The sequence below is a fragment of the Centroberyx gerrardi genome, chromosome 21 (assembly GCF_048128805.1).
Source record: "Centroberyx gerrardi isolate f3 chromosome 21, fCenGer3.hap1.cur.20231027, whole genome shotgun sequence".
Classification (NCBI taxonomy): Eukaryota; Metazoa; Chordata; class Actinopteri; order Beryciformes; family Berycidae; genus Centroberyx; species Centroberyx gerrardi.
This window is the reverse complement of record NC_136017.1, coordinates 6770519-6791958: the sequence shown is the minus strand read 5'-3', so window position 1 is coordinate 6791958 and position 21440 is coordinate 6770519. Positions and strand designations below refer to the sequence as shown.

General features: G+C 44.6%; 1 protein-coding gene across 1 annotated transcript in view; it reads left to right on the top strand.

The window, feature by feature from the left end:
- Positions 1–21440, top strand: part of LOC139912951 (receptor tyrosine-protein kinase erbB-4) — a 139879-nt gene that overhangs the window by 74174 nt on the left and 44265 nt on the right. The window contains exons 14-17 of the mRNA XM_078291242.1: positions 3668–3761; positions 5702–5856; positions 8920–8964; positions 12948–13080. Of these exons, the coding sequence (XP_078147368.1) occupies positions 3668–3761; positions 5702–5856; positions 8920–8964; positions 12948–13080 (427 nt within the window). The remainder of the gene's footprint in view (positions 1–3667; positions 3762–5701; positions 5857–8919; positions 8965–12947; positions 13081–21440) is intronic.

Below are 21440 nucleotides of genomic sequence, written 5' to 3'. Positions count from 1 at the left end.
AATTGGCAGTTGGCATAGCATGAATGTAATGAGATGTACCAATAAGGAATTCCCAACAAGTGAGCAGTTAAAAGAATATCTTTCGGCTACATGTAACATCCATAGTCCCGGGACGGTTTGGATGTAATATATCACATAGCATAGCTAGAACTGTTGCTTCTGTGGCCCATTTGCGTTGACAAAGATGAGTGTTTACTGCACTGAGTTGTGAAATGACTGACATTTGCGACGCGGGCCCTTAGAGTGTCCTCGCAATCCATTGATGTTCTGTTTTCACCGAGGATAATTGCATTCAGGTCATCGCTTTATGCCGCAGAGAGGCACATCAAAAAGACCAGTGCTGATTCACCTGGGGAAAAAACACATCTTTGTAGTCGTAGCTTCCAGCCTCTTGTGCTACTCTTGAATGAACCAGGAGACGTTGTGAATCACAACACTTGAAAAGATCCATCTAAAATAAGAATGTACCGGCAGCGTCTGCCGCAAGATAAATATGACTCTCGCCGGCGGTGATGTCAAGTTAGTGTTTTTTCCCGGGGGGGGGGGAGGAGGAGGAGGGAGTGTGTGTGCGTGCGTGTGTGTGTGTGTGTTTGTGTGTGTGTGAGAGAGCGAGCAACCCTCGGTCATGTTGACTTGTTGCCGGTCCTTCCCCGGCGCCGTTTGTGGGAGGGGAGCTTTGAAGTTTGCCGGGAAAAACAGCTCACAGCGAAAGCTTTGAAGAACACTAGCGAGGGAAAGGCGCGTGGCGGAGAGCGGCTGCGGCTGCGGCACGCTGCTTCCATATATACTGTAAATACTGTCAGTCACTGGAGTGCATAGTAAGTAACCTTCTGCAAGCTTGTTTTCTTGCTCTGTGTCGCTGTCCTGAACCAAAACGTTTCCCGCGGGGTCAGAAATGACCACCCGCCATGCGCCAGATCCAGATAAATCAATAAGGGTCACTTTTTGAGACACTACCGCCTCAGTTATTAACAGTCTTTGGTCGTTGCCTGTCCTCACACTTTGTCCCTGCTGACTGCCGTACGCTCTCTGACAGTGAGCCAATCAAATCAAAGCAAAACAATGGCTCTGTATCAAACAAGATCATGATTGTCTGCACCAAGCAGTAGCATCCAAACGTGTGTTTCTCCACTGCCTGGATGGTTAACTAACCTAATGTCCAAGCTAATTCAAAATATGAAACACGCTCGAGAATCCATTCAAACCATTCATTTAGTTTAATTCAGTTTGCACATAGAAATGTACAGCAGGACATTTCCAACCATTGTGTACGGTTAAAGGAATATGTTTACCTTTTTCAGCCATTGTCCTCATTAGATTAAAGGTTAGTTCCTGTGTCTTGGGGTTGGTATAGCATAGATTGACTTAAATATCTGCCTTTGTTCTGTATCCATTGTACTGCATTGTATATCTCTATAGAATTCAGTGTTAGCTCATTAAGTATGTTTTCAGGTTAATGGTTTTAAACCTTAAGATTCCTCGGCTCGCCCTCATTGTACGTCTCCATTCTTAATGAGGAACGGCGCTAATTCCCCTCAGTTTATACGTCTGTTGAATAAAACAAAGGAAGAGAAAAAAGAGAGAGAGAGAAGGAGCGCGAGGGAGGAAAAGAAAACGTCTGAGATGGTGTCCACTGGGGGCGGAAAAGGAGGAAGCGGATTAGAGAGGCGTTCAAAGTGTTTAATTAAAAAAGTTGCTCTTGTGGGTTGGCTGGGCTGCGGCTTGCCAGAGGTTTGGAGGTCTGAATGGCGGCCGCAGTCCTGCTTAAATTCCTGCTAAAACAGGGCTAATCCCCCATCAGGCCGTCCCCCGACGGGGCGCCGGCGCACACGCCCAGCCGTGAAGGGGGCCAATCAGGAGGAACGGCTTCGGCGGAATGGAAATGACCCCAGAGAGCACCGCTGCCGAGGTCTTTGTCTCCCGCCCATTCTCCTCCGTGTTTTTTTTTTTTTTTTTACCCATCCAACAAAAGAGATATCTCTCCACCGCCCCAGCCACTTTCAAAAGGATTCCCCTGGACAGAGCTTCCAGAAGAGAAATCTAATTTATTTTGGAACGAGGGAAAGAAAGACGAGAGGAAATGTAAAGGAGAGCAATGGCAGGTTCCTTTGAGTCCATCGAAAACGTTATTTATAAAAGGGGGCACCCTGCGATGTGTTTGAATGTATGAGAGGAACTCCTGTGAACACAACAAGCCATTAAGCCTCTCCAAAAATGCACTGATATTAGAGCTTGGCAACAGCAAATCTGGGATTTCATCTTCACTTTCATTGCACTTTAATGTGATACAGTTGAACTTGGGAGTGTCAGGATATGTCTTTTCGTTTTTTGTAACTTTTAGAACCACAAAGTCTAAAAGATTTTCATCCGAAATTCACCGCACATGAAAATGCATAAAATTTACCCGCATACCCGCAGGAGATCCAGCTTTCACAGTATGAGATCATATAAAAACAGCTCACAAGGAATCCGTTGAATCTCCTCTCCATGCTTTAAAACCCTAGCAGCCTCAGACATACATATTAACAAAACACACACACACACACACTCTCATTATCCCTCTACTGTGAGAAAGGACTTGTTTGTAACTGGGTGAATCCTCCTCCGAGAGTGTCTGTCCTCTGCATCGGCCGATCGATCTCTCTGATGTGAAAAGTGTTTTTGATCGGCGACGGTTGCTATTGACAGCAGCCAGCCTCTGCTCACTGGAGAGAACACACTTCAAAGATGAAGATGATGTGCTGATTTGGACACAAACAAGAGAGGAATTTATCGATGGGGGGCGCGTCCGCACACACACACACACACACAATATGGCCCGAGGCACTGTGCAGCTTCTCTGCCGGTGTAATTGCGGTGTATAAACCCAATATTGAGCTCCATTGTTTACCTCTATTCTTTTGGAAGTCTAAGTTAAACAGGACCATCATGAATTACACAGTGCTCCAACTGACTAAATCAGTGGTGTGGTGGATCTTCCATTGAGCGCACACCGCAGGGAGTCGTGGGTTTGATAAGAGAATGAAAAGCAAATTTCCCTGACTTCCCTTTTTTTCTTTCTCTCTCCTATGCTTACCTTTCTTAACCTCCTTTCCTCTCATCCTCCCAAACCCCCCTGTCTTACAAGCCCATCCCCCTCACCCTGTCCAAAGCAAACTTCTGTCCCTGCCCTCCTCCTGGCCTCTCTCCCATCCTTCCCTTCCCTCCTTCCCTCCTCTCCTCCCTCCAGCTCCGCCCTTCCTGCCTGCCTCCCATCATAACTCCCTCCATGCGTCCGCTAGTGTTTGCCCATGATTTAAAAAGCTGTTCATTATTCATTGGGCCCTCTCTGTTAGCATATTGACCGTACTAAGCCTTTAACTTGATCAAATAGTCTTAGGCAGCTCGCTGCCCCCGCGTGCCCCTCTTCCACTGGGCAGACTAACAGGCAGTGCAAGGAAGGATGGAGATGGGCATGAGCGAGTGAAGCTTTAACCTCGCTTTTATGGTGCTGCGTCACAAGTTGTGCGCAAATCAAAAGGCTCCTATGTACAGCATGTGTTCATATGCACACAGCATACTTCAAAACCCCTTTCTGTAGGCCTTTAATCAATATTTCAATGTGGCTGCGCTCTCAAATCTATAATACATGCATCTCTATCTCGATCTATCTATCTGTCTCTATCAGGGAGGTGCGTGAGTTTGCCAACGGTTCTGTGTGCCTGCAGTGTGATAGCCAATGCGAGAAGATGGATGGGAACACTGCGACTTGTCTCGGCCAGGTAAGACCCTCCTGAATCGTTTGCATGACCGTACTTTCTCCCTTTTAGATTAAAAGGCTTCCTCTCATTTTTCTGTGCCAGAGAGTCTCAGATCTTCTGCATGTTGTAATGGATTTCCAACTTATTTTTGGGTAGTGTGTCTCTTTTGCGCAAAGAAATTCAGAGGATATAGGTGTTGTGTTTGCAAAGGTGAATGGTAGGTTAATAGGAGGGATGATGAACTACTCTGGCTACTGTAGGAGGCATGCTTTTGGCAAACACACACACACACGCACACACACACACACACACACACCAAACTGAGATTACTTTCTGACCTTCCCGTAAAGTCACTTAAGAGTCTCTGATCCAATCACACCTTGGCTCCCCAAAATGTTAGAATTTCCCTTTAAAATGCCACTTGAGATACACACCGACACCCGCAAGCACACACAAACACATGAACACACAGACATACTCCTTTGTCATTCGAGGCTGCCGCAGTCCAAGGTGAGACTAAATCACTTGCATTACTGTACACCGTAAGCTATGGAGAGTAACTTTAAAGTTTGTGGTGTTACGATAGAGAAAGTTGTATCTGGTTCCTCATGTGTCGCATGACCTGTTTTGTGGAATTTCAGTAGTTGTGTGAGTAACCTTTCATGGCTGTCCCCAGAGAGAGAGAGAGAGAAATAGAGAGGGAGCGAGAGAGAGAGATACAGAGAGAGGGAGATGGAGAAAGAGAGAGAGACTCCTCAGGAATGCACAGAGGCTGCTGACTTTGGGATGCTGGTCACAGTTCAGTAGTAAATAACACCAGAGTCAATCATCCACAGGCGCTCACACACAAATACACACATACCACATACACAAAGACTTTCTTGAATGCATTCAGACGTTTGTATACACACACACACACACACACCGACAGACACACAATCACACACAAAGTGAGCATAATGTTTATTGATGGTGGCTGTCTAAATGTGTCAAAGTGTGAGAAGCTGTCCATCAGGTCACCATGCCCATCGTTAGCAATACAGGGCAGTGTCAAAACCCCCGGCGCCCGAAAGACAGCAACTCATGCATTAACACAGACACATATGCACGCGTACACACACACCCATACATGCAAAAATCATCAATACACACACACACACCCTCACACTTTCACACACACACACACACACACCCTGACACATGCACAAACACAAACGCACACGTACAGTACACATGCCCACTTTCTCTCCCTCTCTCTGACTACAAAGACACACACACACACACACATACACACACACACACTGCTATCCATCTTACTTATTCATAATCCCGGAGCATTTGAGTTCATGCTCGGTTACCACTTGTCAACTCCTCCATCACATTCGGTGCGCTGTACTTTGACACGACCTGATTCCTTATGCATTTTGCCAATTTGAACAGGGGTGCAGCGGAATACACTCTAGGCAATTTTGTTCAAGACATTATAAATCACTGAATGAAATCCATGTGGGTTCTGCTAGCTACAGTAACTGCGGTGGGGGAGCGAGCAAATTGACATGATTCGCCAGGTTTGTATTTCCTTCTATTCAAATCTCTTTCTGCTCTCATCTCCTTTTTTTTCTCGTTCAATCTCCATTTTTTCCCCCTTCTCTCCTGCCCTTCTCCTTGTCCTTTTCTGGTTCCCTCTTTGGCTGTCATTTTGTTTTTCTTTCTCTTTCTGCCTGCTATATTCTTTCTTTTTCTCCTTATTTCCCTCTCGCTTCTTTTTTTCTTGTTAATCTCTTTTACCCGTTCTCCCCTCTTCCTCCTCTTCCTTCTCATCTGCTCCCTACTCATCCACCTCTTCCTCCCCATACTCCGCCCTCCCCATCTCCTCATCACCCCACCTCTTTCTAACCCTTCCTCTCCTCCACCTCCTCTTCCACTTCTTCCTCCTCCTCCTCCTCCTCCTCTGCTTCCAGGGCCCAGACCAGTGTGTAAAGTGTCTCCACTTCAAAGACGGACCCAACTGCGTCAAGAAGTGCCCCGACGGCGTGCAGGGGGCCAATAGTTTTATCTTCAAATACGCCAAGGCCAACAACGAATGCCACCCCTGCCATGCCAACTGCACCCAGGGGTAAGAAATGGAGTCGGGGGGGGGGCGTCAGATGGAGATGTGTGTCTGTGTGTAAAAAAAAAAATTGTGCATTTCTTTTAAGCGCTTGCTCGTCTTCGTACTTCATCCCCAGCGTATGTGCTTTCATGCCGTTGAAAGCGTCGCGAATATTCCACCGACTGGCCTCGCAGCCATGCAGCGCCTCCCTCCCATGGAGAAACAGAAAGAGAGAAAGAGAGAGCGAGAAATAAAGAGAGGAAGAAGATGACTCAATCTTCCAGCGCCCAGACTCCCCGACCTGTGGCGGGATCCTGGGGGTCCTTTTGTCAGGGGCAGAATGCATTGACCCTTGGGGCCACGTGGACTGCAGTGGAGATGAACTATGGGTAGAGGGATGGGTGCAGAGAGACAATGGGAAAAGGGAGGGAGATAAGGAAGAGAGGGAGCTAGAAAGGAAAGGTAGTAAGGAGAGAAAGTGCCTGAGAGCTAAAGCTACTCTACACAAGATTTTAATGCCAAAATGCAGCCACCTTATCAGCCTAAATCACTAATTGGGGGCTGCATCAGAGAGGAACGTCCCATCATCCTTAATTGAGATGCCATAGATTCGCTCTAATTGCCCAAATTAAATTTTGCCGTTGGGTATTTTCATCGATGGGAAATCTTCTCCTTGCGCAGGAAGTGACGAATCACAAAGTTGCCGAGTGTGGCTTTAAAGAAAGGAGGGAGTTAGAGAGAGAGGGAGGGGGTTAAGAGGTACGGAGGGAGAGAGAAGGGAAATAGGGATAAAGAATGGAGGGGAAATAAAGTGGAACTGAAAGGAGAAGGGGAAGAGGGGTGGGAGAGAGGGAGGAGGGGATAGATGGGAGATGGCAAGACTCTTTTGACGGTTGTAGTCCCTCTCTTCTCTCTCTTTTCTCTCTTCCTCGCTCTCTCTCCTTGCATCCCTTACCTCTCTTTTCTCTCTCTTACATCTGGGTGTCTTTGTATGACAGCTTGCACACACATACACACACACACACAGGCAAGCATGTTCCTGACTCTGCAAACACTGAGGTGCCGTCGGCATGACAACGCCTCTATCTTGCCATGTCACCTTAACCCCCCCCCCCCCCCCCCCCCCCAACACAGGGAGTGTGTGTGCTGTGAGTGCTGTGGAGTAACATCAAGGCAGAGACAGAGAGAGAAATATAACAAATACTGATAGAAAGATAGAAAGTATGCTGTTAGGTATCAAATATCTAAAGGCAATAAAATCCATTAAAGGCACTCTTGGATAAGGAGAGAATGTACCTGCCTCGCACTGTTCACTGTCAGTCAGATAACTCCTTTGTTCTCAAGTTAATCCAAGAAAGGAAAGTGTGCAGAAAACGCACACAGACACACACACTCACACACTCACATACACACAATGGATACAGACACTGATTGCTCGCTAATTAGCTATTTGTGCGCCATTTAATTGACAACGCAGTGGCTTTGGAGGAGCCGCGGTCGCCGCGGATTCAGTTCCAAAGTTAGCTCGCTCCCCTAATTTGCTGTGCAATTTGCTCTGTCTTGCATGCACGTGCACACACACACACACAAATGCAGGTGTGCGCTCACGCCCACACACACACATACACACCCAAACATTCACACACTGCTCTTCTGTGTCTATCCTGCTGTTCAAAGTCCCCCACTCAAGGAGCTGGAATTAATGAGCAGCCAACAGTCCGCTCTAATCAGTAGCTGCCTACCTATGGCAGAAACCTCCACTTCTCACTGATCAACTCGTTATCAAAACTACCTTCCAGCGGATTCGACTGTTGTAGACAAAAGCAGTGCTAAGAGGCGCCGAATCAAAGTCAAAAGTCAAAGTCATTCTTTCTGCATCAAAATCAAAAATGGTTAACACCGCAATGGCCTTCATTCACTGTATGGAAAAGCGTTACTCACAGAAAGAAGAAGAAGATCACAGAAATACTATATAAGTGCTTAATGGAAGTTCATAATGTACTCGCAAGAATATCACAGCTCCAATGTAAAGTGCTCTTTTACACTGTACACCTGTGTATGGAATTTCAACAGGGATAGTTTAAGGGTCTGAGTAGAAACCAGGCTTGGATGTTCAAGGAAAGCGGCTCAGGTGGAAGGCAGTGGGTTTTTCGATTGGTTTTATCACAGCTGTTTTGCTGAACTATGTAACACCCCCAGAAGGCTCGGTAGTAAACCCTGTCATCCCAGAATACACTCATCTACATGAATCCTACACTAGCCTGACATTAGACTTACACCTAGCCCGCAACATCACACCCAATAATTTTCAGCCTCGCTTTTATGTTTCAGCTTTGAAAGTGAAGTGAGGGACAGACGCTTAAAGGAAAAGAAAAAGAAAAAAGCCTCTGCAATATTTCTAAGTATCCTTGTCACTTTGCCGCCCTATTAAAGGCATGTTAATTATTAATACATAGTGAAAGGGCGCCTTAGTTTTCTTTGATCGTGATGTTTGACTGTTTTCCAATGTTTTCCCAGTGGTTTATGACTTTGGCCAGAAACTGAATGTGTTCTCTGGTCACAAAAATCACAATAAAGAAATCAGTTTGCAAACACTCATTAAGATTAAACGATTTTTTGCAAGAAATGATAATACAGTTATATTTGCCCCCCAGATTTGTCAGGCATCACCAACAACATTCACAAATCATCCATACCTAGCATAAAATATGGACTGTTTGTCTATGGTGATTTAAGGTGGCTGAGGATGATGAAACATGTTGTAGTTGCCCCTATAGTCACTATTCATTTACTGTCTTTGTGGCAATAACTAGAGAAGTAAACCATGTATTCCAGCTGCCTCATTTTGTAGATTCTCTCAGGCCAAAGATCCATTTAAATATCACATGAAACAAACAAGAACAATCCTTTTCCCCCCGAATGCTTCCCTCTGTCATACTGACAAGTGGTCAGCCGTGCTTGGGATTCAATTTTCCACAGGTCCCTACCCAGTGACAGGTGATTGACATGGAGGAAAGACAACAAGAGGTTTACTCATAACCTGAGCCTGATTTAATGGCTGAACCTCCTGGTTTCTCTGCCCTGCAGGTGCGTCGGGCCGAGGCTCCAAGATTGTGTTGGGGTGATGGACAGGTAAGACAACTCAGGATACTTTATTTGTAATGTAGGATTAGGATCCTGCCATTAGGTCCTGCTACTGCTCATTTAAGTCCATATTAGAAATTTGTTTTATAAACTTGCATTTGATAGTTATTAACGTAGATTTGTATAAAATAATTGTTGCCTTGTACTCATTTTTTAAATTTTGTATTACTATAACTACTTAATTTTGCTGTTGTCATGTGAAATCTTGTGTCTCAAGTCTTGGTGATTTTCAGTTTTTACCTTCTATTGAAGGATTGCATGAACCTCTGTAGGTTGAGGAAATTCTCTTGAGGAAACCTTGAGGAAACCTTTCCAAAACCCATCAGATAAACTCAAAAATGAATGATAATCAAGCAAAAAGGCCTTTTTCTTAGTTCCTGAAAAGTTGACATTTTGGAGGTATGAGGTTTTCACCCAGAAGCAGCAACTAGTTTCCTCATAGAAATGTGTAACTTTGTGTTGAAAATTGCTTCACCAATGAATTCTAAGTATTATTACCATCATTATTACAGTACGATTACAATAGTAGCAGTAGTAGTAGTTGTTGTATTACTAGTACTACTAGTACCGCTGCTGCTACAACTACTATTACTACTACTAATAATAATGATAATAATAATGCTTTTATGTATGCAAGACTTAGACATAAAGTTCCAAAGTATTTTTCAAGAGAGGAGACCACACAACCTTAACGGCCTGGAAAAACAGCACCTCTATTAAAAAAAATACTCATAAAAAGAAAAGTGATTTACACAATAAAAGCAATTTCAAAAGAGTAACAAAGTCATTAGAATCTAACCAAACCAGCAAACCCATAAAAAGAGGTCTTGAGCTCCTTCTAAAGAGAGGAAACAGAATGAGCGCTTCTTATTTCCTCCGGGAGGCTTTTCCAAAGTCTCCGGTCCCCAAGTTGTTCTCTTGCTCTTATAATGGCATTATTCCCCCGTCTCGTCTCCTGACCCCGCCGTCGCTTCTGCTGCCGTGAAACTTTTCCTCCTAATTAAAGAAGTCCTGTGCCTAGTTCTCTCTCTCTCTCTCTCTCTCTCTCTCTGTCTCTTTCTCGTTCTCTTTCTGTCTCACTCTCTCTCTCATCTGTCTCGCTCTCCCCCCCTTTTCTCTCATTCCTTTGTTTTTTTGCTTCGTTTTCTAGGGTTTCTCTCTCTCTCTCCTCCTTTCTGTCTTCCCAGCCCGCTTTCTCGTGTTTTCCTCCCTTATACGTTCATTTCTCTCTTTCCTCTGTCTCTTCTGTCTCTCTTTCTCTCTTTCTTCTTCATCTGTTGCAGATCTTTGTTCTCTCTTCCTTACTTTGTCTTTCTTTGTTTCTCTCTCTGTTCACTCTTGCCATCCTCCTTTCTCTCTCTCTTCCACATCTCTCTTTTTCCCTATATCCCTGTCCATCTTTCTCTCTCTCTTCCACATCTCTCTTTTTCCCTATATCCCCATCCTTCTTTCTCTCTCTCTTCCACATCTTTCTTTTTCCCTATATCCCATCCTGCTTTCTCTCTCTCTTTCACGTCTCTCTTTTTCTCTATATCCCCATCCCTCTTTCTCTCTGTCTTCCACGTCTCTCCTTTTCCCTATATCCCCATCCCTCATTCTCTCTCTCTTCCACATCTCTCTTTTCCCCTATATCCCCATCCCTCTTTCTCTCTCTCTCCCACATCTCTCTTTTTCCCTATATCCCCATCCCTCTTTCTCTCTCTCTTCCACGTCTCTTTTCCCCTATATCCCCATCCCTCTTTCTCTCTCTCTTCCACATCTCTCCTTTTCCCTATATCCTAATCCTTCTTTTTCTCTCTCTTCCACATCTCTTTTTCTCTATATCCCAATCCATCTTTCTCTCTCTTCCATGCCTCTCTCTTTCCCTATATCCCCATCCTTCTTTCTCTCTCTCTTCCACATCTCTCTTTTTCCCTATATCCCAATCCCTCTTCTCTCGCTCTTCCATGTCTCTCTCTATCTTATATCTTTCTTTCCTTATATCCCTCTTTCTCTCTCTCTTCCACATCTCCCTCCCTCTATTATGTTCATTTCTTCCCGTCTCTGTCTTTCTCCTTGTCTCTCTCCTCTCCCCCCTTCTTCCTAATCGTTCCAAACCGCTGCATTATTATTCACCACATGGCTGTATATCTCATTATATCGAAACCCAGGGCCTCTTTGTAAATTTCAAGCTCCCCCTTCTTTAGGACCGCCACAATCAATATGGCGAACACGGCGGCACCTTGCGCTACCCCAGCTCCATGGTACATGAGTCTTCCATTAGCCGCTAATGGCCTCTACGGCGAATAAAGACTAGTGTTTTGAACTCCAAGTATCAGGTAGAATAGGGTGTTATTTTATGCTATGTGCCTGTGTTGAAAGACGGAAGGACAGAGAAGACACCGGCGTCTATAACAGGGTGAAAATGGAATGAAGAAGGGAGGGAAGAGGGGAAGGAGTAGGAGGGAGAGAGGGAGAGAAGGACAGGAGTTGATGCTTAAGCCGGCGTAAGTCAGTGTTTGAGGCTAAGCAAAGCTTTTTGAAATTTTTTGTTAGGAGGAGCGGGGTGGCGAAAGCACAACAGCAGAAACAAGAGGTATGAAAATGGCAAATGCATTAGTGCCATCGTTAGTGAAGAGAAAGAGCTTTTAACTTCCAACCTTTAGGCTTGCCTCCAGCAGAATTTCCCCGGATGAGTCAGAAGCATATTGTGAAGGATAGGTTTACTTCTTTCTTACCTCTTTTTATTGAAGTTTTCGAGCTCAGACAGGATCAGTCGGCACATCCGCCGTAGAGTCGACTGCGCACGACTAAAAGACAAGAAAATCCAGTCCAGCACACTAGTTAGCTGCAGCTTCTTCTTTCTTCGACCCAAGTAAGAGACCCACAAGCCCTGAAAGGCTTCTTCTTCTTCTTCTGACCGCTGAAAATGGAAGTCTCTGTCACTTGGTAATAGCTGTGTGCTGTGATCTCTGTAGGGCTGGCCTATTTGGAAACAGGATAGTGGAAATGGAACCCTTTCCCCAAAAACCACCTGTGTGGATGTGTGTGTGTGTCTGTGGATGTGCGTGTGTGTGTGTGTGTGTGTATGTGGTTGTTATTTTATTGTTGAAGGCTGTTAGTGAGCGTAGGGAGGTGCAGGAAGAAACTGAGGAGACAAAATGAGAGGGGAATGATAAGGAGAGCTGCAAAATGAAGGGAGGAGGAGGAGGGAAGAAGGAGGAGTGTGTGTGTGTGTGTGTGTGTGTGTGTGTGTGTGTGTGTGTGTGTGCGTGTGTGTGTGTGTGTGTGTTGGGGGGGGGAGACCATACATGTAGCCAGCCATGGTTTAAGGGTGCAACAAAGTAAAATAATTGTAAAAACACAAGCTACTCTTTCTCTGAGTCATTGATAGAAGCAAGAACCCACTGTTCAAGTGTGTGACACATGCAATACACTTGAGTGCAAACAAGCTTTCTCTATCCCCACTCCCTCTTCTCTCACTTGCACACACTGATAAAGCTGTGACTTCGTCTTGTAGTTGTGGCGTACCTTAGTCATCCCTTTGCCTCTTCCAAGGAGGTTATTTCTTCACCTGTTAGTGTTTTTTGGCTGTCAGTGGGATATCTCAAAAACGTATGAATGGATTTCTGTTAAATTTGGTGGACAGATGGACCTTGGCCGACGGAAGAATTAATTTGATTTTCCTGGTGATCTGGGATTTCCACCATTAGACGATTATTGTTTTTTAGCCATAGCTATGCAACAGAGATAGAGACTTGATTCCAAATCCTAAAGATATGTTTGCAGGGTCAAGATATCAATTTAACTTGAAATTTAAGCAATAGGAATGATGTCTTTGGGTGTAACAGCAAGTTCATGCCCACATCGCCTGTCACTGAAACATTATTGGAGCTTCAGGAAACAATCAGCCAGCTCAAATCAGTGGTATGGTTTTCATCATTCTTAATGCAGAGTTAATTTCTGACTCTCCTCTTCCTCCGTCTCTCCAGGACGCCGCTGATAGCGGCCGGCATTATTGGCGGCCTCTTCATCATCGTCATCGTGGCGCTCAGCGTCGCCGTTTACGTCCGACGCAAGAGCATCAAGAAGAAGAGGGCTCTGCGCCGCTTCCTGGAGACAGAGGTGAGAGGGCAAAGGTCACGACATCAGCCACACCGCTCAAAGGGTTTTGTTGTGCATCAGTTCCTGCAGCCAGTGACTGTAAAGGCAACTGAAAATTGTATTTTTCTTTCACTTAGATTAACATACTCAGAATGATATATCATTAATGGCATAATGATGCCTTCTGGCTGATGTATCATTTAAAAGAGGAATTACTTGACTTGGGCTCATTTCTGTCAGCGGATACAGAATTGTAGATCGCAGGATAAATAATGTATTTTCAACCACAGAATGAATTGGTAATAGCTTTGTCTTGTATTATTATCTGTCAACAAATTACAGTGGTATTAGGTAAGATAAACTCTATGCAACCCCGAGAGAAAATTGGGAAGGAAGTCTGCCTTTTCACTATTATTGTGACAAAAACAAACACGGCGATGTTTCGTTTCTGAGCTTTAATCTTCTTCTGAATCTTCCGAATCACACTCCACTCGGCACCTAGATGGGATGTGTGTATACGTCTCCGGTCTTTATAAGGATAGAGTTTCCCTAATCCTGTTTGCTTAGCTCTCGGTGCGCCCCCAGCCCCCCTATTTTGTTTGTGTTTGTTATAGATTCCCTATTTGAAAGTTCCAATGCAGTCTTCCAGATGGATGCCGACTAAACTAGACTTCTAAGCAAACCTTGAAGTATTAAACCTTGGGCATGGTACTTAGCCAAACCACGCACTGTGCAGAATGTTTTAAGATTATGCATGGCCGCCATCACCCATCGATCTGGCCTTGAAGAGGGTTCGTTTCTGGGAAGCATTAGACCGCGGAACGGACTTTATATTCAAAGGAGAAAGTCAGAAGATTGAGGTGTAGGGGAGCGCGGGGTTTTGGTGTGTGTGTGTGTGTGCACGTATGTATGTGTGGTTGTGTGTGTTTGCATGTCTAGAGTGCTCGATCACCTTTGTGCCTCTACACACACACAAACACGCTTTCCCGATGCAGCTATATCATCACTGCTGGTCCGCTGCCTTGCCTTGCCTATGGGAGCGGGGCAGGCTGCTTGTCAGACTGCGTTAGTATAATTTACAGGTAGAGGCAGCAGCGTTATAGACAGCTGTCAGGCCGGAGACGGGGAGGGGGTCGGCCGTGAGCTGTTTCTGCCTCGTCCCGGGCCGCGCACATCCATCTTAATCAACCGGGCTCTGCTCCGACAGCCCCTTGACCGGGAGGGAAGTCTTCAGTCCAAGCAGATTCGCTAATGTACTGTCACAGAGAAGGGAAGGGAAGGGCCGGACGGAGAAAAAAGCGCACGTGGGGCGAGGCGACGGAGGAGGAGGGGGTGGGATGGAGAAGGAGGGGATGGGAGGGAACTGGGTGGAGGGGATTTTGCTGCCCAATATCCCTCCAACTCAACAGTTTAGAAGTGAAGTCCCTCTGAGACGAGGTTATCGCTGGTGCAAAGCTTCACTCAATACCCTGCCAGGATGATGTGAAATATAGTAAGCCAAGTCAATTTTTCTCACTCTCCCAGGAAACCTAATTGGGTGTACAGGTAATTAGACGTAATAAAATCTTTAAAGCCTGTGGCAGGTTGGCCTACAGGTTAGACAGACAACCCGTTAATGAGAGGTCATAGGTTCAATCCCCACAACAGCCCATATGTACCGTCACCAGCCTTGTGCTCTGCTGAAGTGTCCCTGAACACAACACACTGAATCCCTACCTGCTCAGTCGCTGTAGGTCGTTCTGAATAAGAGCGTCAGCTGAAGGCATGAAATGCATCTAAATGGTGAAGAGTGAAAGGGAGAGTTGAAGGTTGACAGCGCCATTACCTGACATTTATCATTCGACCCTGTGGGGGAGTGGGTGTGTATGTGCTCATCATGTGATCTAACAAATGAAGGGTTTCAATACAAAATGGATGTATACAGTGGCATTTTGTAACAGCATAACTCCCTGAAATTCATCAGTCAATTTTTCAAAAACACAAGAGTCTGTCCTCAAAAACTATTTTGTAAGAAAGGGTTTTATGCCTCATAACTATAAGAATAAACCACAATATGCTTTACTTTCATGCCAGCACTCATTTTATAAGAGAAGGAATCAAAAATCTTGGGGTTTTTTTTGTTATTTTGGAATTGAATTCTGCAAATATCTCAATTCTTCAATTGAATACATGAATACAGGCATTCACATTGCAGACCTTCCCTATATACACTACCAGTCAAAAGTTTCTCTTAAAGCCATTTTGCCAAATAAAAGCCTTAAAGCCAAATGCTTGAAATTAGTTTCTTAGACAAATATAAATAGTGAAGTTGATGCCTATGTATGAATTTCTTTCCAAAGCCTTTGCCTTTCCATCAAGGCAAAGGGCGGCTACTTTAAAGAATCTAAAATATAAGATAGTTTTGATTTAACACTTTTTTGGTCACTGCATAATTCCATTTGTGTTATTTCATAGTTTTGATGTCTTTACTGTTATTCTAAAATGTGAAAAATAGTAAAAATAAAGAAAAATGCGGTGTGTCCAAACTTCTGACTGGTAGCGTACTTTCTATTTGAATGCTGTAGTCTCTCTCCACGCTCACCCACCCAGCATACTAAAGACCCGCACCCTCTGGAAAGCATGATACAAGACGCATGTATCATGCTTTCCAGAGGCTCTTTTGGCTGATGAAACCTTTACGATAGGTTGATAACCGTAAGACAGCCGGCGAATGTGGATTCGCTATTCAAACGAATAATAGAGCGGAGTCTGTGCCTGTGAATGGAGATCAAGCTTGTCTGTATGAGGGATTTGGGGACAGCGAAAGCTCAGGGACTCCCTCTCTCTCTCTCTCTCTCTCTCTCTCTCTCTCTCTCTCTCCCTCTCTCTCTCTCTCTCTCTCTCTCTGTGTGCCACAGCTTTTTAAACACAGAGCTCACCTCTCATGGCAGACAGAAAAAGATGCCTCCAGTACACACTGTCAAAATGTGATCTGAACGCTCAGCCAGGATTTCCATATCAAGGACACATGGCGATGGCCGTTGCGCCGTGTTGACTTGCAAAACTCACTCCTATTTCATAGCTTTCTTGTTCTCTTTCTCTGTTTTACCATTCTCCCTGTTGTTTTATCGCTCTCTGCCTTTTTTCTGTGCTCACCCTCCCTCTTTATTTTTTCACTCTCTATTTTGATCTCTCTATCTCTATTTATCTATTTCTTTGTCTCCCTTGTGAGCAGACGCTTTATTCCTCTATCTTTTTAACTCCGTCTTCCCCCCCCCCCCCCCCCCCCCTCCTCTCTCCCTGTCTCTCACCTTGAAAGAAACACAGAGGCTAATATAAAAAATGCCCATCTCACCCTGCGGTGCCTTTTTGAAGAAGGCCCTGAAAACAAATTGCTTTTCGCGGGGAGAGACAGTGCAACCAGCAGAGTCCCCTCACTGTTGCAGCGCGACCCGGGGCCTTGAACTCTGACCCGGGTCCAATGAAGCAGGACTAATGTGCTTGGAGTCGCCCTTTCTCACTTCCCTTTGTAGAGACGGGGGCTGTGTGAGTGTTTCAGCACCGCGGGTTGCGGACAGCTCCCTCGCTGGTTACATGCTCTCTCAGTCTCTTACAAGAAGGATTTCAGCACCGGGGCGACTGGACAGCTCCCGGTGTGTCAGCTCAGGCTAACTGAACTGAGGCACACTGGAAGACTTTTAAAAACCGATTTGGAAAATGCATTGCATCACACATTATGACAGATTTTAGTCTCTCAGTCATAAATATGGTCACACTAGACGATTAGGCAAGCAATTTAACTGAGATTATCCTGCAGACTCTTGATCCCTCACTGCATTATGTCCCGCCCCAACATCCTGTTTCAACATGAAATGCATCAAATCAAGGAGGTAAAGGTGCCATTTCATGGGGTCTTTAATGTGCATATTAATCTGTGGCGTAAGGGAGTGGTTCTCAACCTTTTTGGCTTGTGACCCCTTAAAACGAAGCCATGCCGTTTCGCGACCCCCGCCATCACAGGCTGCATATGCAGAATGGTGAACAGTTCAGCCAGAGAATGATTTTCCCTTTTCAGTTTGTTTCATTTGATCATCAGAGGAAGTGGAGAGGCTGAAAACTATTCAGTATTTCACAAGAAAAAAGCAAAAATTTGAAAAAAAACCCCAGAAAAAATAGACATGCTAATGAATTTGTACAGAATAAATGTTTTTTCCCTATCCCATAAATCATCTCACGACCCTCCACCCCCAAAACGACCTTGTGACCCCCTGGGTAGTCCCGACCCCCAGGTTGAGAACCACTGATGTAAGGAATGCCCCGCACCCCCGAGAGAAAGGGGGCCCCCGGGCGGCAAGGGCCTTGTCACTACATCTCATGAACCAGGCCCCAACACTAGGATAAACAGCCACCTGTGTTAATGAACCTGTGTGTTATTGCCAGTAAATAAGTTTCTGTGTCTACATCATCAAATGTTGTTAGCTTTCATGAATTGACAAAGAGACTGAGAAGAAATGTAACCCAGACATACAGTATACTGGTTCTGACAGATAAGAGCAGGTAAAAGATTTGCAGACATAGAGGAAGATTTTGTTAGGAATTCATGTTTTTGGAATCATAGCGTAAAATAATGAGGAGAAGTAACTTTATTGGCGCCGGGTTCGGTTCTGTAGAGCCACACTGTTGTAGCAGAATGAATGACCTTGCATAATGACAGGCATGCTGTCCTACCATAATGCACAAATTGCCTTAATAGGCTCACTCCGTGCCACTGTGCTTTCCCTTTTAAGTAAGTGTAGCTACACAAGGATGTTTAGCTATTCCAGCAACAAACACCATACCCAGGAAAAACTCCACTCAGATTGGCTATTAACCTACACTTGTCTTATTTGGGGCTTATTATTTGATCGAGCAATGAATGGCGCCAAATAGTCTCTGTCTGTGACTTTCATTACATTCTGTCTGTCCTTTTAGCCCTATAGTTAAATTATTATTATGCCACTCAATTAATGATGCAAGGGAATGGAGTGCACTGCACCGTCTAGTTCAAGTAGTATTTGATTTTAATGTCACTGAATGACGATGAATGAAGAGGCGGGTGGGTTAAGGATAGGTTTGGTAGTTTAGGTTGTCTGACCTGAGGGCCCCCGCCTGCTGCTCTTGGGGTGGGGGGGCACCCAACCTAGCATTACGCCAGATTGGGTGCCACAACATTAATGCCATGATCATTATTACACACAGAAGACTTGTTCAGGGTAAATATCGAGTCGTAATTGTAGATTTGATATTCAGATCAGTCTGTAAGTCAATCGGTGTGATTAAGATTGAATCTGAAACCCCTCACAATACCAGATTATCCTGACCAGTTGTCCTGACCAACTCTCCAACTGGGATTCCCCTTCGATTGTTGGGATGGACAAATCTGGAGTAAATTGTCCTGGTAATCCTTTAGTATGTCCCCAGCCTATGTATCTGGTTGCCTAAAATAGTGTTGATGGTGGGGTTTGTTGGAGGGCAATGCACAGTTCACCTTCATGTATCCTGCCTCTGTCCTGCACTGTGCTTCTTGTTATACAATAGAACAAATTTAGTGTATTGTACCACAAATCTCTTGTGTCTCTCTAACCACTAGCTACCAGTCCAAACTTATATCAATTGTAAAGAGAGAAAAACTAGATTTTTCTCCAAACACTTCCTCTTGGGTGCTTTTAGAACTGCTAAATGTGTGGAAGGGGCATGAACGATAGAGTTGAAATATTGGAGAGTAGGAGGTTTACTCTGCAGGCAAATACTCACAGTTAAAGATTTCACTGATGGAGTGGAGTCTATAAAGGGAGACAGTGTAATTTGAGCCTGTCTCACTTAGCGGGATGTAAAGATATACTATGCCAGATGGTGGTAAGCTGGTCAGGGAAGCTGCCTGGAAGTCAAAGTGCTGCTGGTTTGATTACCTGGAAACTGCTAAATACTGCTTAAAATTTTGCAACCCCACTGTACACATGAGCCTGCTCCGAGGCATCGGAAAAGCTGCAAAAACTAGTGTGATAAACTCACTGGGCAGGTTCCTGCAACATATTCATGTGGTTGTATCTGTCCTTACAAAAACTAAAAGCCATTTACAAACACAGATACCGGTACTGGTTCCCCAAAGTGCACTTGCCTTTAGGCAAAGGTTTGTTGTACGGTAAGCTTCTTCTCCCTCGCCCTCCTTCAATTAGACAGCATTTTGTAACAAATATAGCATTTTATACGGGTAATTTGAACATCTAAGTATATACCCGAGGGTTAGCAGCACGAGTTTATGTTTGAGGACAGTGTTTACTTATTCAATACAAAATAATTCTGTGAATGTATTCTAGCTCGAGGCTTGAACGTACTGCTTATTTGTCCAATGAAACATCCGAATCCTCTCCACTGCGCCACCAGAGAAGTTCATTTGGCAAAGGCAGGGTGCATCATTAGCTGGTAAATAAAGTGGTGTGTGTGCATGTGTGTGTGTGTGTGTGTGTGTGAGAGAGAGAGAGAGAGAGAGAGAGAGAGAGCGACAGATAGAGAGAGAGGCTGGATGTTTGAGTGTTTTGGAGACCTTGGGACTGCATCTTATTTAATCGCAATCTCATGTCCTCTCCTCTCCTCTCCCCTCCTCTCCTCTCCTCTCCTCTCCTCTCCCCTCTCCTCCTCTCCTCTCCTCTCTCCTCTCCTCCTCTCCTCTCCTCTCCTCTCATCTCCTCTCCCCTCTCCTCCTCTCCACATCAGTCCAGTCCAGGCTCGTCCTAATGAAACAATAACAGCTACAGCCTGTCACCATCTGCTCTTATTACTGCTCTGTCATCACCTCTCTCTCTCTCTCTCATCTCTGCTGTCTCTTTCTGACTCGCTCCATTTCTCTCCCTCTCTCTCTCAATCTACAGTATTTATCATTTTCTTGTTTTTCATGCAGTGTATGCACACAGTTATCGATGTATCGGGCTGATATCCGTCGTCCATCTCACCAACATGATGGATGTTCCTCCCTGACCAAAGCTAGACCTTCTTGTTGAAGCAAATAAAACCGGCGATCATTAATTCTAAGTAATTTAATTCTTCATTTACAGGCCCAATATATCCCAGAGTTTCGCTATTGAATAGGTGTGGTGGGTCACCCTGCCTTAAGAGAGCTGCAAATCCACATAAAAGAAATGTATAGTGTGGGTTTCAATGGAGAGTTTTAGTGCCACAGGATGATCCAAATGCTGTTTCAGAGGCTTTTCCACCCCGACAAGAATATAACTTTCCTTGCAATATTTTGGCATGGAAATGGTCAAATTTAAAGATATTGAATATTGGCACAAAATATCGGCAGCTTCAATACAAAACTATCCTTCTCTACAAGTGCTGCCATATGTTTTTGCTCCATGTTTTAAGTAGCGTTTGTTGCGTTCTTATCATGTCTCCCTGTTATTTTTTAAATTATGACGATGATGATGATTATTATCAGTAGTAGTAGTACTTAATCTATCTATCTATCTATCTATCTATCTATCTATCTATCTATCTATCTATCTATCTATCTATCTATCTATTATCTATCTATCTGTCTATCTATCTATCTACTTATTTATTTTTTCTCTTCCTCCACATCATATAATGCACTTCAAGATTCAATAATTTATTGCCTTGTCAACAAGTTGATTGGAATTTGCCTCAGTGCAACTCTTAAGATGATAGATCATACACAAAATACATAAACGACATGGAAAAAACAATAAAGATGGATAAAAATAGATAAAATGTTAAAACAATAAAAATCATATAACATAGCATAAAAAACTCTGTATTGCCACATACAATCACTCACTCATTCATTCCCTCCTGTTTCCTTTCTTCTTCTCTCTCCCTCTCTCTCTCTCTCTCTCTCTCTCTGCCCTCCAGTATTTATCCCTCGTTCTCCCTTCCCTATCCCCGACTGCTAACTCACTTCCAGCGGTGACTGCGCCGCAGGCTTCACACTCCGCCTTCGGGCCCAGCCATAACAATAGCCATTAAACGGCGTGTCATTGCCGAGCTGCGGGCAATGTCATCCATTCTGCGGACCCGCCGATGGGGCGACTGCCGGTCCTATTGTGCTGATGGTTTTATATCACATTGAGTAAGTGCTTGTATGGCTGACCGACTGATATATGGTCTCATTATATTGTTTGATGGCCATGGCTGAGCTGGGTGATTATGCTGCTGATAAACCGCGGCGAATGAGGGAACTGATAGGCTGATAGGCTCATTAAGACGCGTATTGATCAGACGCATTGACTTCTTGTGTGTGTGTGTGTGTGTGTGTGTGTGTGTGTGTGTGTGTGTGTGGGGAGTGTGATATGCCCTTTTTGGATGAATTTGTGTATGTGTGTGCGTGTGTGATGTGTGCAATGTGG